General features: G+C 35.7%; 1 protein-coding gene across 1 annotated transcript in view; it reads right to left on the bottom strand.

Annotated features, from left to right (window-relative positions):
* Positions 1–4,063: 4,063 nt before the first annotated feature.
* Positions 4,064–13,558, bottom strand: part of LOC127503399 (sialoadhesin-like) — a 200,278-nt gene continuing 190,783 nt past the window's right edge. Inside the window, exons 14-23 of the mRNA XM_051877118.1 lie at positions 12,029–12,376; positions 11,682–11,930; positions 7,593–7,847; positions 7,243–7,500; positions 6,894–7,151; positions 6,563–6,805; positions 6,389–6,479; positions 6,165–6,210; positions 4,835–5,091; positions 4,064–4,742 (exon numbers count right to left, since the gene is read on the bottom strand). Of these exons, the coding sequence (XP_051733078.1) occupies positions 4,685–4,742; positions 4,835–5,091; positions 6,165–6,210; positions 6,389–6,479; positions 6,563–6,805; positions 6,894–7,151; positions 7,243–7,500; positions 7,593–7,847; positions 11,682–11,930; positions 12,029–12,376 (2,063 nt within the window). The 3' untranslated portion in view covers positions 4,064–4,684. The remainder of the gene's footprint in view (positions 4,743–4,834; positions 5,092–6,164; positions 6,211–6,388; positions 6,480–6,562; positions 6,806–6,893; positions 7,152–7,242; positions 7,501–7,592; positions 7,848–11,681; positions 11,931–12,028; positions 12,377–13,558) is intronic.

The following is a 13,558-nucleotide window of genomic DNA, read 5'->3' as shown; positions in this document are numbered from 1 at the left end:
CGTTACCATATACGGATCAGAAGAAAGAAAAGAGAGAGGGGTCTAAAACTTAGCAGATGCCCTACTGAACTTCAAGCTGTCAGACAAACACATTTACACATTAGCCTCACTTCCTTTGTTAGTTTCAGAAGTGCTTCTTGAAAAACAACAGCATAAGCAGTAATTTTCCACTGAGCAAACTGAGAATCATTTTATAAATCAAGAGAATAAATGATAAACAATAAAAATTCCACTACACTGGTGATTTCAAACACAGTCTGAATTTCATTCAGAGTTGTGCGACAGTCAATCACTGTTCGTGGATACCATAGAAATGAATGAGAAGTGCCGTGAACTGAATCCTGCCTCCCAGCTAACACATTTTTGTTCTAAGAACATTTTCCAAACGTTCAGTTTTTGTTATGGAAACATTAAAATGTTTTCTTGATGTTACTGGAATGTTATTTTTTTAAGGTCAGTATAATGCTCCTGAAACATTCTTTCAACTTATTTTTTTACTTAATAGGAAGGTTGACTTGTAACATTCCAAGAACAAAAAAATGTCCAGTTTCCTTAATGTTAATAGAACATCATTTAAAGGTTAGTATGACGTTCCTGAAACACCTGCTTTTAATAAGCAGAATCACTGAAGGAAAGAGAAACAACAAGAACAAGAAAATACAACTGACTGATTCAGCTGCGGGCGCCATCTCCTGGCGAGACGCGGGAATTCATTCAGTGCGTGACTCTCACAGTGCATTATGGGTATTCTCTAGCTGTTGAGCGTGCATCGGTTGTACACTCGTTATTGCGGTGCATTGTGGGATTGAATGAGTGCACTCAACATCGTCCACTATGGTTTCGGACACCACTACAAATGGCTGTCCCCTCAAATAGTGCCCTATTTAAGGGTATAGGGGGCGATTTCAGACACAGCCATATTCTTCAGTCTGAGGCATGGCATAACGCTATGGGTTGCGTGCATTTTGATTAGCTGACTGATTTTCCACTGTCTGTTCAGGCTTTCGAGCCATATATGGTGAGTGCCTATATGGCCCGATGGGAGAAAAAAAATATATACCAACCAATTTTTTAAAAACTTTTTTCCCCCATCAATAATCAAAGCTAGTGTGTTGATTTAATGAAAAATCTATATTTTACATATTTTAAAATATTACATAATTCATCAATGCCCATTTGTCATGTATAACACACAAACCAATCGTGATATTGCACAAGAAGTTGAAGTAGAGCGTTAATTTTCTGTTCTAATTCATTAATTGGTTCAAAAAGACATGGACAGACGAGCTTGCATTTGTGGAGCGATTTCTGCAGTTTGTCTCATTTTATAAATCAAATTGCATCCATGACAAAATGGATGTTAACTGACTACAACGCACTGCACAAAAACATGCAGCACCAAAGGTCGCATTAATGGTAGGTAAGTGTAGTGTTCTATTCATTTGGTGTATTTACGTATATTGATATACCGCTTACAATTTGATGAAACTATCAAGCCCAAGTGCCACCTACAGGCCTATTATGTGAAGTGTAGGCTGGCGAAATGGTGACGATAAGGACTTTATTATATTACCATTTTTGATAATTATGCAGCATTATGAAAAATGTCTCTTAAGCTCATCCTGCATTTATTTGATCAAAAACAGCAATAGTGTGAAACATTATTACAATTTAAAATAATGGTTTTCTATTTTAATATACTTTAAAATATAATGTATTCCTATAATTTATCACAGGTTATAAAAAATATTAAGCAGCATATTAGAATGATTTCTGAAGGATCATGTGACACTGAAGACTAGAGTAATGATGCTAAAAAAATCAGTTTTGCTTCACAGAAATAAATTATATTTTGAAGTATATTAAAATAGAAAACCATTATTTTAACTGTAAGAATATTTCACAATATTACTGTTTTTTTCTGTATTTATGATCAGATTAATGCAGGCTTGAATCCAAATTTTTGACACACGTACATATTATTATTACATATTGCTTATTTTAATTTATTTTAATTTGTATATTGTGTCTTTGCTATTTTGCACATTGTCTGTATATTTGTGTCACTGTCACTCTGTTGCACTGTGGAGCTTCTGTCACTACAACAAATTCCTAGTATGTGTAAACAACATACCTGGCAATAAAGATCGATCGATCGATCCATCCATCGATCCATCCATCCATCCATCCATCCATCCATCCAATTTATTTTATTTTATTTTTTTCATTGCCCTTTTTTACATTTGAACCCCTGCCCCTGAGGAACTCTCTGCACATCCCCACCCTTAAACCAGCTGAAGTTCAGAGCAGGAGGGTTTGAATCACTGCTGCAGATCAGAGTCACTGAATCTCCCTCCATTATTTCACCAGATGGACTGATGGAGATCACAGGATTCACTGGAGGATCTACAGATCCAAGGTAAAAGTATTTATCAGTGGCGGCTGGTGAAAAATGTTCTAGCTAGGGCTGCAATTTTAGCAAACATCCCAGAATTATTTAAAGGGTTAGTTCATCTAAAAATGAAAATTCTGTCATTAATTACTCACTCTCATGTCGTTCCACACACGTAAGACCTTCGTTCATCTTCGGAACACAAATTAAGATATTTTTGATGAAATTCGAGCGGTATATGGCTTGTCCATAGACAGCAATATAATAAACACTTTCAAGGTCCAGAAAGGTAAACAAATTAATTATTTTTCACAGTTTAATACTTCTCAGTCGCATTTCAATTCCTTAAGTCAACAATTACAGAAAAAAGCAGTTATTTAAACCACTTTAATGAAGTCATTTGTCTCTTATTAAAACAGGCATGTTTATCAGCTTTATCAATGCAGAAATGTTTTCTGAAAACACCTGCAACTGCTGATAAAAAAGCAACGCAACAAATGTCAAGGGTCAAGAGCTCAACTAAAGCAAACGCTGATCTCCATGATGGTGACCTTAAACTAAACATTTTCAATAAGACATCAACATCTAAACCTCTGTTAATTCTCAATAAGAACTTCTGTAGATGTGTGACAGAAATAAAGTCAGTCTGGTTAGTAATAAGTGAAGCTGGTAATGCTGTTTGTGGAGTTGTTTAATCAGATCTTAAGAGATTTAATGTCTTTTATCTTCAGTTCATGATTGAAAGAATGTTTCAGGAACATCATACTAACCTTTAAATAACATTCTACTAACATTAAGGAAACTGAACATTTTCATGTTCTTGGAATGTTACAAATCAACGTTCCTAAAATGTTGAATTTTAAATCAAATTTAAGTTTGAGGAACATTATACGTTATAAAAACGTTTCTTCTAATGTCAAGAAAACTGGACGTTTTTTACATTACCAGAACCAACACTGAACATTTAGAGAATGTTCTTATAACAAAATTCTGTTAGCTGGGTAAATAACCTTGTATTGGCACCGAAGTGCATCGGCCCACAGGGAAAGTGCCCGGTATGCCCGATTGCCAATCCAGCCCTGATTATGAGCAATACAATAATCTAAACCAGCTCTGCACATTTTGTATGTCTCTCTATATCTGACGCACTCATGTCAGGTCTTACAGTCTCTACTAATGAGCTGATGAGTTGAATCAGGTGTGATAGATGAGGGAGAAATGTGCAGGGCTGGTGGTATTCCAGGACAGGTTTGAAAACCACTGATCTAAACAATTGTGATGGCAAATCTTATTTAAACTGTAATTCATGAACAAATATATTAATGAGGGAGGCTTCATGTGTTATATTCTCTTGTGCAAAAGACAGGAACTGAAGAGGCAACAAGCAAGCATATATTATTATTATTGTATGAATACTAAAAAATCTAACAGTTAAAGCCATATAGGCAAGCCAGGCATACGTTTAAGTTTTGTGCAATATAAGTTTTAATGTTTTTAAAGTTTTGATTCACACTTATTATTTTTTAATCTGTGACTGCAATACTTTTGACAGAAATCTAATCCCATAATCTGTTTATGTCTGTCCATGGATAATAATTCACGAATCAACCACTAGAGGTCCTAACAGTGCTGTGTAACCAGCAGATCAGAGACACCACAGACTTAAATAGCTTGAAGGTTAATCAGCAATTTATTAAAGCATTGGCCATAGTTGTAAAAACATACAAAGTAAAACATGCAGAGCAATCTCTTTATAAAATATATTAAATAATAAAATACTTAATGCATTTGAATGTTGATAAGCAGTACAGATATCACTGTTGTTGTTAACTTATTTCAAAACATACTTTATTTAATTATTAATAAATGCAATATTTTTTTAAAAGTTACAGTTTGTATAACTGACTTAACTTTAGATGAGAGTGTGATGTATAAGATGTGAACAACATTGTTCAGAATCAGATTATGATTTTATTTCTCTCTCTGAAGTATATTTTTGATTTCTAAGCCAAAAACTGAAGACCAAAATCCTGAAAAACAACAAATTATATGCTACTAACAGATTAAACTCAGACAAACTTAAAAAGAGGCAAAAAAAACAAACAAACCAAAAACCCATCACACAATGACTGTCATTCTCTCACAAATGGTCAAAGATAACAAATTAGTCTTAATGTGGATGTTGAACATGTTGGTTGTAGTCTGAAAAGATGGGTAAATTATTTTACAAATATACAATATCAAACAATCTTTCATTTAACGGTTGAACACAGGTTTGTGTTCGCTGGTCACTCATTTGACGCTGCTATAGATCACTGATGCATCTTCCACAGTTTGAACAGCTGATCGCCTAAAACACAAAACAAACAGGAGAACAACAATGTTACAGCTCAAATTATATGATCTGTGCTGGTTAAACTGGTGCTGGTTAAGTCTTTTCACCTCACTGCAACATCAGGCTGATGAACTCTTATATCGTCATACTGACATTCAGACTCCTCTTCTCTCTCCGTCTCTTTCTTTCTGTGATATTGGACAGTTGCGTACTGGATCTCCTCAGTATCTCTGGATTCAGGAGTTTTTCCTCTGAATCTCTTTGGTTTCACACTGGCATACAGAGCATCATTGGCTGAATCCGGTTTAGAAAGAGGCTTGTCATGGACTGAAACTCTCTGTGATGCATCAGAATAGAGATCATTCTGAAATACAAGAAAAGAAGTCATTAAGACAAATCTCAAGGTGTAGATTCTCAGTTAAATTGTTCAGATTTTGAAAAGACATTGATAAGGCTAGTGTCCCGTCAGTCTGTGCAAAACACCACTATGTCCAACTGCCTTGCGCATCCGGTTGGTGAGGTCTGAAAACGTGTTCTGATGACGGAAGTGATCTCTCGCGCGTATACTTCAATGAGTGCGAGACATCGCTTCTGTTGTCAGAGCGCGTTCAGACCTCACCAACCGGATGCGCAAGACAGTTGGACATAGTGGTGTATTAGATGTGAAAAATGATATAAATACTGTTCGGTTTCTCGCACAAACCAATCGTTTCGTGTCTTAGGACATCAATGTGTCGTCACGAGCCGCAGGGTTTAATTTGGATTTGTCTGTGCTTGTTTTTTTGACTATTATAGATTGAGTTCCCATTAACATCCATTATACGACTGACAGACCGCAACGGTTGGAGTTAAAAATCATCATTTGTGTTCTACTGAAGAAACAAAGTCACCTACATCTTGGATGTCCTGGGGGTAAGCAGATAAACATCAAATTTTCATTTTTGGGTGAACTATCCTTTTAAATCTCTCTTATTACAAACCAGTTTGACTTTATTTCTGTCATTTGTCTACAGTTCTTTTTGAGAATTAACAGAGGTTTAGGTGTCAAAGTTTTATTGAAAACGAATGGTCACCATTATTTAGTTGGCCAGTTTGACTCTTTGCTTTTTATGTCAGTGTGTGGTCTTTGTAACATTTTTCATACTGTTGTTGCAAAATAAGCCGTAAACAAAGATGTTAAGGTGATATATGTCTCATCATCAAAAAGAAAACTGATTGATTAATGTCATCACTGACTTAAAGTGGTTATTTGTTATTAATAGAAGCTCACCAACAATATGCTTTCTTGCCTGAGATCAAACAGCCTGAATTTTGATTTTTAAATACATTGTGAGAGAAAAAAAATTAGACACACAAACATCAAGAATGAGTTAACGGAGATAACGGCTGATCGATTGATTTTCTTCTTCTGTAAAGTCGTGTGTCTGGATGATTTACCTGTGTCACTGTGAGATCTTCAGTTTTATCACTCCTTCGTTTCTTTCTGTTATAATGACAGACATTAACAGCATATGAATGCCTATTAATTTAAGAAAAATATGAATGCTGTTTTTAAAGATTACTAATAATCAAACACAAATTTTCTTCTACATGAGAACAAAATGTAAATATAAAATCACTGCAGGTTTTTTTTTTTTTTTTTTTTTTTTTTTTGAGCTCACATTATAAACAGGATGATGCTGATGATGATGATGAATAATCCTCCAGATGTCGCTGCGATCACAATCACATTCCTACCAGCACCATGATGAACTGAAAGAGGAAGATCATCATGATTAACTCTCCAAACTGATGAATGATGTGAAGATACAGGAGTGTGTTAATAAAAGCTTCACCTGTGACAGTTACAGCGTCTGATCTCTGAGATCCATGTTGATTGTGAGCCTGACAGTAGAAGCGTCCACTCTGTAGTGCACTGAAACTCTGTCCAGATCCAACAGCTGAGCTTTCATTCTCCTTAAACCATCTGAAGTTCAGAGCAGGAGGGTTTGAATCACTGCTGCAGATCAGAGTCACTGAATCTCCTGACACTACTTCACCAGATCCAGTTATCAACACTGAGACGTTCTTGGGTGGGTCTAAAACGGACAAATAATAAATAAATAAATAAATAATAGAAAATTATGAATTTATATATGAACAATATGCAGATGATCATTAACTCACACATGACATTTAAAGTCACAGCATCAGAGTATTTCTCTCCATGTTTATTTCTGGATCTGCACTTGTATTCTCCACTGTCATCAGAGCTGATCTTTGAGATGTTGTAGATTCTTCCAGATCCTACAAACGTTCCTCCTTTAAACCAGCTGAAGTTCAGAGCAGGAGGGTTTGAATCACTGCTGCAGATCAGAGTCACTGAATCTCCTGACACTATTTCACCAGATGGACTGATGGACACTGAGACGTTCTTTGGTCCATCTAAAAAAGACAAAAATGAACATTCACAATAAATATTAGAAAAATATTAATTTGAAAATTTTAAACAATGTGCAGATGATCATTAACTCACACATGACGTTTAAAGTCACAGCATCAGAGTATTTCTCTCCATGTTTGTTTCTGGACTTGCACTTGTATTCTCCACTGTCATCAGAGCTGATCTTTGAGATGTTGTAGATTCTTCCAGATCCTACAAACGTTCCTCCTTTAAACCAGCTGAAGTTCAGAGCAGGAGGGTTTGAATCACTGCTGCAAATCAGAGTCACTGAATCTCCTGACACTATTTCACCAGATGGACTGATGGTCACTGAGACGCTCTTTGGTCCATCTAAAAAAAGACAAAAATGAACATTCACAATAAATATTAGAAAAATATTAATTTAAAAATTTTAAACAATGTGCAGATGATCATTAACTCACACATGACATTTAAAGTCACAGCATCAGAGTATTTCTCTCCATGTTTGTTTCTGGACTTGCACTTGTATTCTCCACTGTCATCAGAGCTGATCTTTGAGATGCTGTAGATTCTTCCAGATCCTACAAACGTTCCTCCTTTAAACCAGCTGATTTCTGCAGGAGGGTTTGAATCACTGCTGCAGTTCAGAGTCACTGAATCTCCTGACACTATTTCACCAGATGGACTGATGGACACTGAGACGCTCTTTGGAGGATCTAAAACAGAAAAATACAAAAAACTAGTGCACTATGAATGAATGCTGTATCTCAGCTACCAATACTGATACTGATGCCTCTATTCAGTGGATTTTACAGTATACAGTATATTTGAAGTCATCATTTTTAACATAATAATCTAGGCCTAAACTGCAAAATATCAGACTGTGTTTATTTATCATTTATTAACAATTACAGAATATTAAAATAAATCTTACAAAAGGTTTAAGTGAACTTAAAGGGTTATTTCACACCAAAATGAAAATTCTGTCATTAATTACTCACCCTCATGTCGTTCTACACCTGTAAGACTTTCATTCACCTTCTGAACACAAATGAAGATCTTTTAAATGAAATCTGAGTGATATCTGTTCCGCAATTGACTGCCTTTGTAACTATGACTTTGACGCTTCAAAAAGATTATGAAGAGATCATAAAACTAATCCATATGAATTGAGGTGTTTAAGTCCAAATTTTCCTCCTTTCACTTTTTATGATGAACTAATTTAATTTAGGCTGTTACTCACATATAAACGTTGATCATAAACAGAAGCTCAACTGAACCTAAATAACACAAGAACAAACCTCTTCCGGAAACTCAAACGTGCTGCGTAACACACGAGAATGAACCGCATTGGTTACGCAGCACATTTGAGTTTCCGGAAGAGGTTTGTTCATGTGTTATTCAGGTTCGGTTGATCTTCTGCTTATGTTCGCTGATTTGGAGCAACATGAGGGTGAGTAATTAATGACATCATTTTTATTTTGGGGTGAACTAACCCTTGAAAACAGTATTCACATAAACCCATTATAATAATTGTCACATTTAGCTGTGCCTTTAATATATTGTTTGGTGATGTTTCTCTCTCTGTTTGAATGAGGGCTGTTAGTTCATTTTCCCAACTGGAAAGTTTATATTGTGCATTCGTTTTCATGAAAAATAATAATAATTACTAGTTGAATTTGGTAAAAATATTTTTATTTGAGGATCGACCCTCTTGATACAACGTCAGTATCGTATTAGTAAGTATTCAAACTTTTTTTCCCCACTTACACCCGTGTGTCTTAACCCTTGTGTACTGTTGCGGGTCAGTTTGACCCATTTTGATTTTTGAGTTGTCGGAAACATCAGTTCACCTGTTTTTTTTTCTTGAAATTTTGTGACTTTCTCATTTAGGATCATGAACATGCATGCAAAGTTTCAACATGCTTATATGTTTTGACATATGCAAAATTTTGGTTACGTTGGCGATGGGTCAATTTGACCCGCACAGGCAACTGTACAAACCCAAAACATCTTGTATGGATTTTACTACCCTGTGAAGCTAAAAAAGGAGCCTTTCCTCACTTATTTCAATACATAAAAATATTTTGTCAGCCACATATGGTAAAATGAGCTATCGTTTATTTTTTCAATCTATCTGAAATACTATCTATCCTACATTGTTTTTCTTGAAATGTTGTGACTTTTTCTCATTTAGGGTCATGAACATGCATGCAAAGTTTCAACATGCTGATGTGTTGTGAAATGCGCATACAGAAATTATATACGTTCTTACTGTTCGTGGGCAAATTTGACCTATAGACAGCCATTCAAAATCAACTACAGACCCAAAATACAATGTCAGAACTCCTCAACTCTAGTCCTGAAGTGCCAGTGTCTTACTGAGTTTAACAGCTTTTTATTTTCAAAGTTTGTGAAAATATAAAGTTGTTTTACCTGTTAATTGTCTGTCCCACTTTTTGAACATAGATATGAAAATGACTTTTTAACTGAAATTGTTAAAAATCTTGAATACTTCAGAGCACAGACTTAAGTTTGGTATCTTTTTAAAGGGAACATTTCACAGATTATTGTAGAAGTAAAAAAGTTGTATAAGTAAAGTATTAGAAGTTCATGAAAATTAAATTTTTTTATATTTTATATAAAATATATTTTACAAAACACGTTCAACTCTAATACTTCAAGAAAATCAAAGTTAAATATCTGAACAAGTTCTGTGCCAAATTTTAGGCTGATATCTCAAAAAACAACTTTCAGTAAGATTTTTTTGTGCGCAGTACCAAACTTTTCCACTAGATGACATCTAGACTCCACCGGTGACCATATAAGGACTCTTCGATTTCAATATACTGTATATTTCGCGTGATCTGAATCATATTTTTCCATACTTTTCAAAATATTTATGAAGTAGACATCCTATTCAGAAAAAGTTTGTGCAGTAATATTAATATTTGATTTGAATTCGATCCCTAAAACACATATAAAAAAACATACGGAAAGAATCAGAGCGTGTTATAGTTTGGCACCACATCACAAATGAAGAATCTATCGCTATTTATCTATTGCTCTGTTATTGAAAATCAGTCACCAAATATGAAAACTAGAGTCTGAAAGCTTTCAAATAATATATAGTTTGTCAAGATTACTTTAGGTTTAGACTAAAATATAATTGTTATTAATGTATAATGGTAAATGTCCAACAGGAGGGGGAGGGGCAGTCCTAAAAATAGTAGTTAAAAACATTTTTATAAATCATAAATTCAGATATTTATTCTTTGTAATGTGTGAAAAGTATTGATATTAAAAGTTAATTATTTGTACATGATTGTATTTTTTGGTGGGAATTCTTTTGAATCCAATTAGGGTTCATTTGACCCAGACCTTACAGACAGTCACCAGAAATCGAACGGTGCATGAGGGCTAATCTCTGAGGCAAGCACGTTACTGACAGGATACAAAACAGATAGTCAGATGGAGTTTGCAAGGCACGAGCGCCCTACATGTGGGCCTCGCACGTCGCAGGGTGAGTGTGTCTGAGTGTGGCTGATGATAGGATCAAGCGGCCCATCCTCGGTCGGCAGCTCTCTCTCGCTTCACTCGCTGGTGAGCGCAATCATAATCATATACTGCAATGCTAGCCAAAGGATGTGTGGAAAGACATTAACAAAGCTACTTCAGGAAGTGAAAAAACGGATGCTGTGTTCAGCCAGGTGCACACTATGCGATTTTGGCCATGATTTGGTCGTCTAAGACAAATTTTGAAAATCTTCTGATCCTAGGCTAAAATCTGTGGTCTTTGGTTATTAGTTTGTCCATCGACAGGTGATTATTTTTCAAGACAAGCCGTGATCAAAATTAATGCTAGAGATTTCTTTGTTAGCCACCATTTCAGTTGCGGCTGTAATGCAATTTTCATTTAACACCATTGATTTAGGTTTCTCATTCAAACAATTGCATTGTGTTAAACTGACTTGAAACAGTTTTGGCTCAACTCAATATTTTCATTTTGAAAGAATGTGTTTCAATTAAGTAGGCCAAAAATTACATTTGATGCTTGTTCAATTTACTTAAGTAAATGAAGTTAATCCAACACAATTCGTTTCAACCAATTTACTTAATCCATTTGAGTTGAGACTACATAAACAGGATTACCCCTTCCCATCATGATGATAAAATTGTGAGACTTGTTAATGCTTAATGTTCTTAATGTTCTTGTTAATGTTCATTTCATTTTCTGAGAGTGCAAGCATGATGTTGAACCACTATCACATTTTAAAATTGATTCAGTGCCGGTACCATTGATTTTTCAACATTAATTGCAGGTGCAAAAGTGATTTTGATTCAATGCATTTAACGTTGACACATTAACATTGATTTGAATATTGATTGAACATTATTTCGATGATTGCTTGCTATCTGGGCTTGATCTGAATCTGTTTTTTTATTTTTCAGACCCACAAAACCTGCTGATCATTTATCAGAGATATGTAATCCTACTCTGCTAGCTTTTCAAAGACAACTTTAAAGAGAAAAACTCAATCTGTACTCACACATGACATTGAGCTCAACAGCAGGAGAGATGTGATTGTGTCCGTGTACAGCACAGCTATATCTGCCTGCATCCTCTCTTCTGACTGACTGCAGCAGGAGTTCATTGTTTCTGTCTCTTCTCTCAGTTAATGGCTGTGAGTCTCTGTACCAGATGAATGTTGCTCTGTCAGTCAGAGTGCAGCTGCTTTTACATGTCAGACGGACTGAATCTCCCTCTGTCACTCTCTCAGGAGACTCCACCTGAAGATCTGAACACAACACACACATTATATCTAGTGCTGCTGTCATACACTGATTATTATTCAACATAATGCACAGAAGAAGAGAGAAACCTCATGAAACTCACCTGTGACAGTAAGAGTCACTCCTGGAACACCAGTCCATCTACCATCAGGTTTATCAGTGATGAATCTGAAATAGTACTCGTGTGAATCCTTCAGTGTCACATGACTCAGTCTGATGGTGCAGTTCTGCTGTTTATCTCCCAGATACTGAAGCCTCTGACTGTATTCAGGGTCCTTAGACAGATCTTTAAGCTCTACACCCTGTTGTATAGGACCTTTGGTCCAGAACACGTTCTTGATCTGATATCCAGTAGGGTATGTATAAGTGCAGCTCATTATCACTGATGAGTCCTTTAGTGCACAGATGTGTGAAGGACTGTAACTCACACCCCAATCAGCACTAGAAACCCCTGAAACACAGAATTCATCCTGATGAACGTGTTGTTTTATCAGTTGGACTATGAAAACATGACAATTTTTCATTAATATTTGAAAACAGCAACAGGAAATATAAGCTCATCTTAGAATCTATTGAGTGATAAATGATCTGTGTGAATTGGGTGACATGACATGACATGTAGCCAAGTATAATGTCCCATACTCAGAATTTGTGCTCTGCATTTATCCCATCTAAGTGCACACACAGCAGTGAGCAGTGAACACACACCCGGAGCAGCGGGCAGCCATTTTCGCTGCGGCGCATGGGGAGCAGTTCGGGGTTCGGTGCCTTAACCCACAACCTTGGGGTTACAAGTCTGATTATCTAACCATTAGGCCACGACTGCCCCTTCATCAGTTTTTATGGAGGGTGTTTCAGAAAAGCAGGAGTAAATGTACTCAGGACAGAGGAGTTAAGAGAAAACCAAGAAATCAGCCAAGAACAATAAGCTGCACATTTTCAAATAATGAAATGTATGAAAAATAAGACTAAGAAAATAATCAAAGTTGATTTATTAAATACCAGATTACATAAAAATATTAATTTTGTGCTTAGGGGCCACCATATTAATATCGGCCATTATTACACAGCTCTGTGGAATACTTGATTCTGATTGGTCAATTGCGCCATCCAGCGGTGTGTTATTCCACTGAAAACAGATATCACAGGCTCATCCGGGTTACTGAAGTCAGCAGCGTTATATGCTTGCTAGGAATAGTTTTTCTTCATTAAAGTTTTGCGTTTGGTGAGCTAATTTATTAAAATTAATATTTTGTGTACAGTTATTTAATTATGTCATCCGGTATCGTGGACTCGCTCTCTCTTGTTTCATACAAACGCAGCTGCTGCCATTTTTCAAATATTGTTTTGTACACTGTTGGATTATAAGATAACAAACAGGTAACATTTTAAATCAGCTTCATTTCAGATCAAAATCTGTTATCCCCATAATTATTTATATGCCATGTAATATGTGGTATGACTGTACCGTATCCCTTAAATGTCCGTCTAGTAGTTTGAACTTGCTGCTTGCTAGCAACTGCTCTCTCTGTGGAAGCTTTGTGTTTAAAGAGCTAATAAAATATTTCGATTCAGATCAATATTTAGTGTAAAATGATTTACTTATGTGGCAAGTAGCCATGTAATAAGCAGG

This window comes from Ctenopharyngodon idella, chromosome 2, assembly GCF_019924925.1.
Source record: "Ctenopharyngodon idella isolate HZGC_01 chromosome 2, HZGC01, whole genome shotgun sequence".
Taxonomy (NCBI): domain Eukaryota; kingdom Metazoa; phylum Chordata; class Actinopteri; order Cypriniformes; family Xenocyprididae; genus Ctenopharyngodon; species Ctenopharyngodon idella.
Note: the sequence above shows the minus strand (reverse complement) of the source record. Positions and strands in the feature narration are given on the sequence as shown.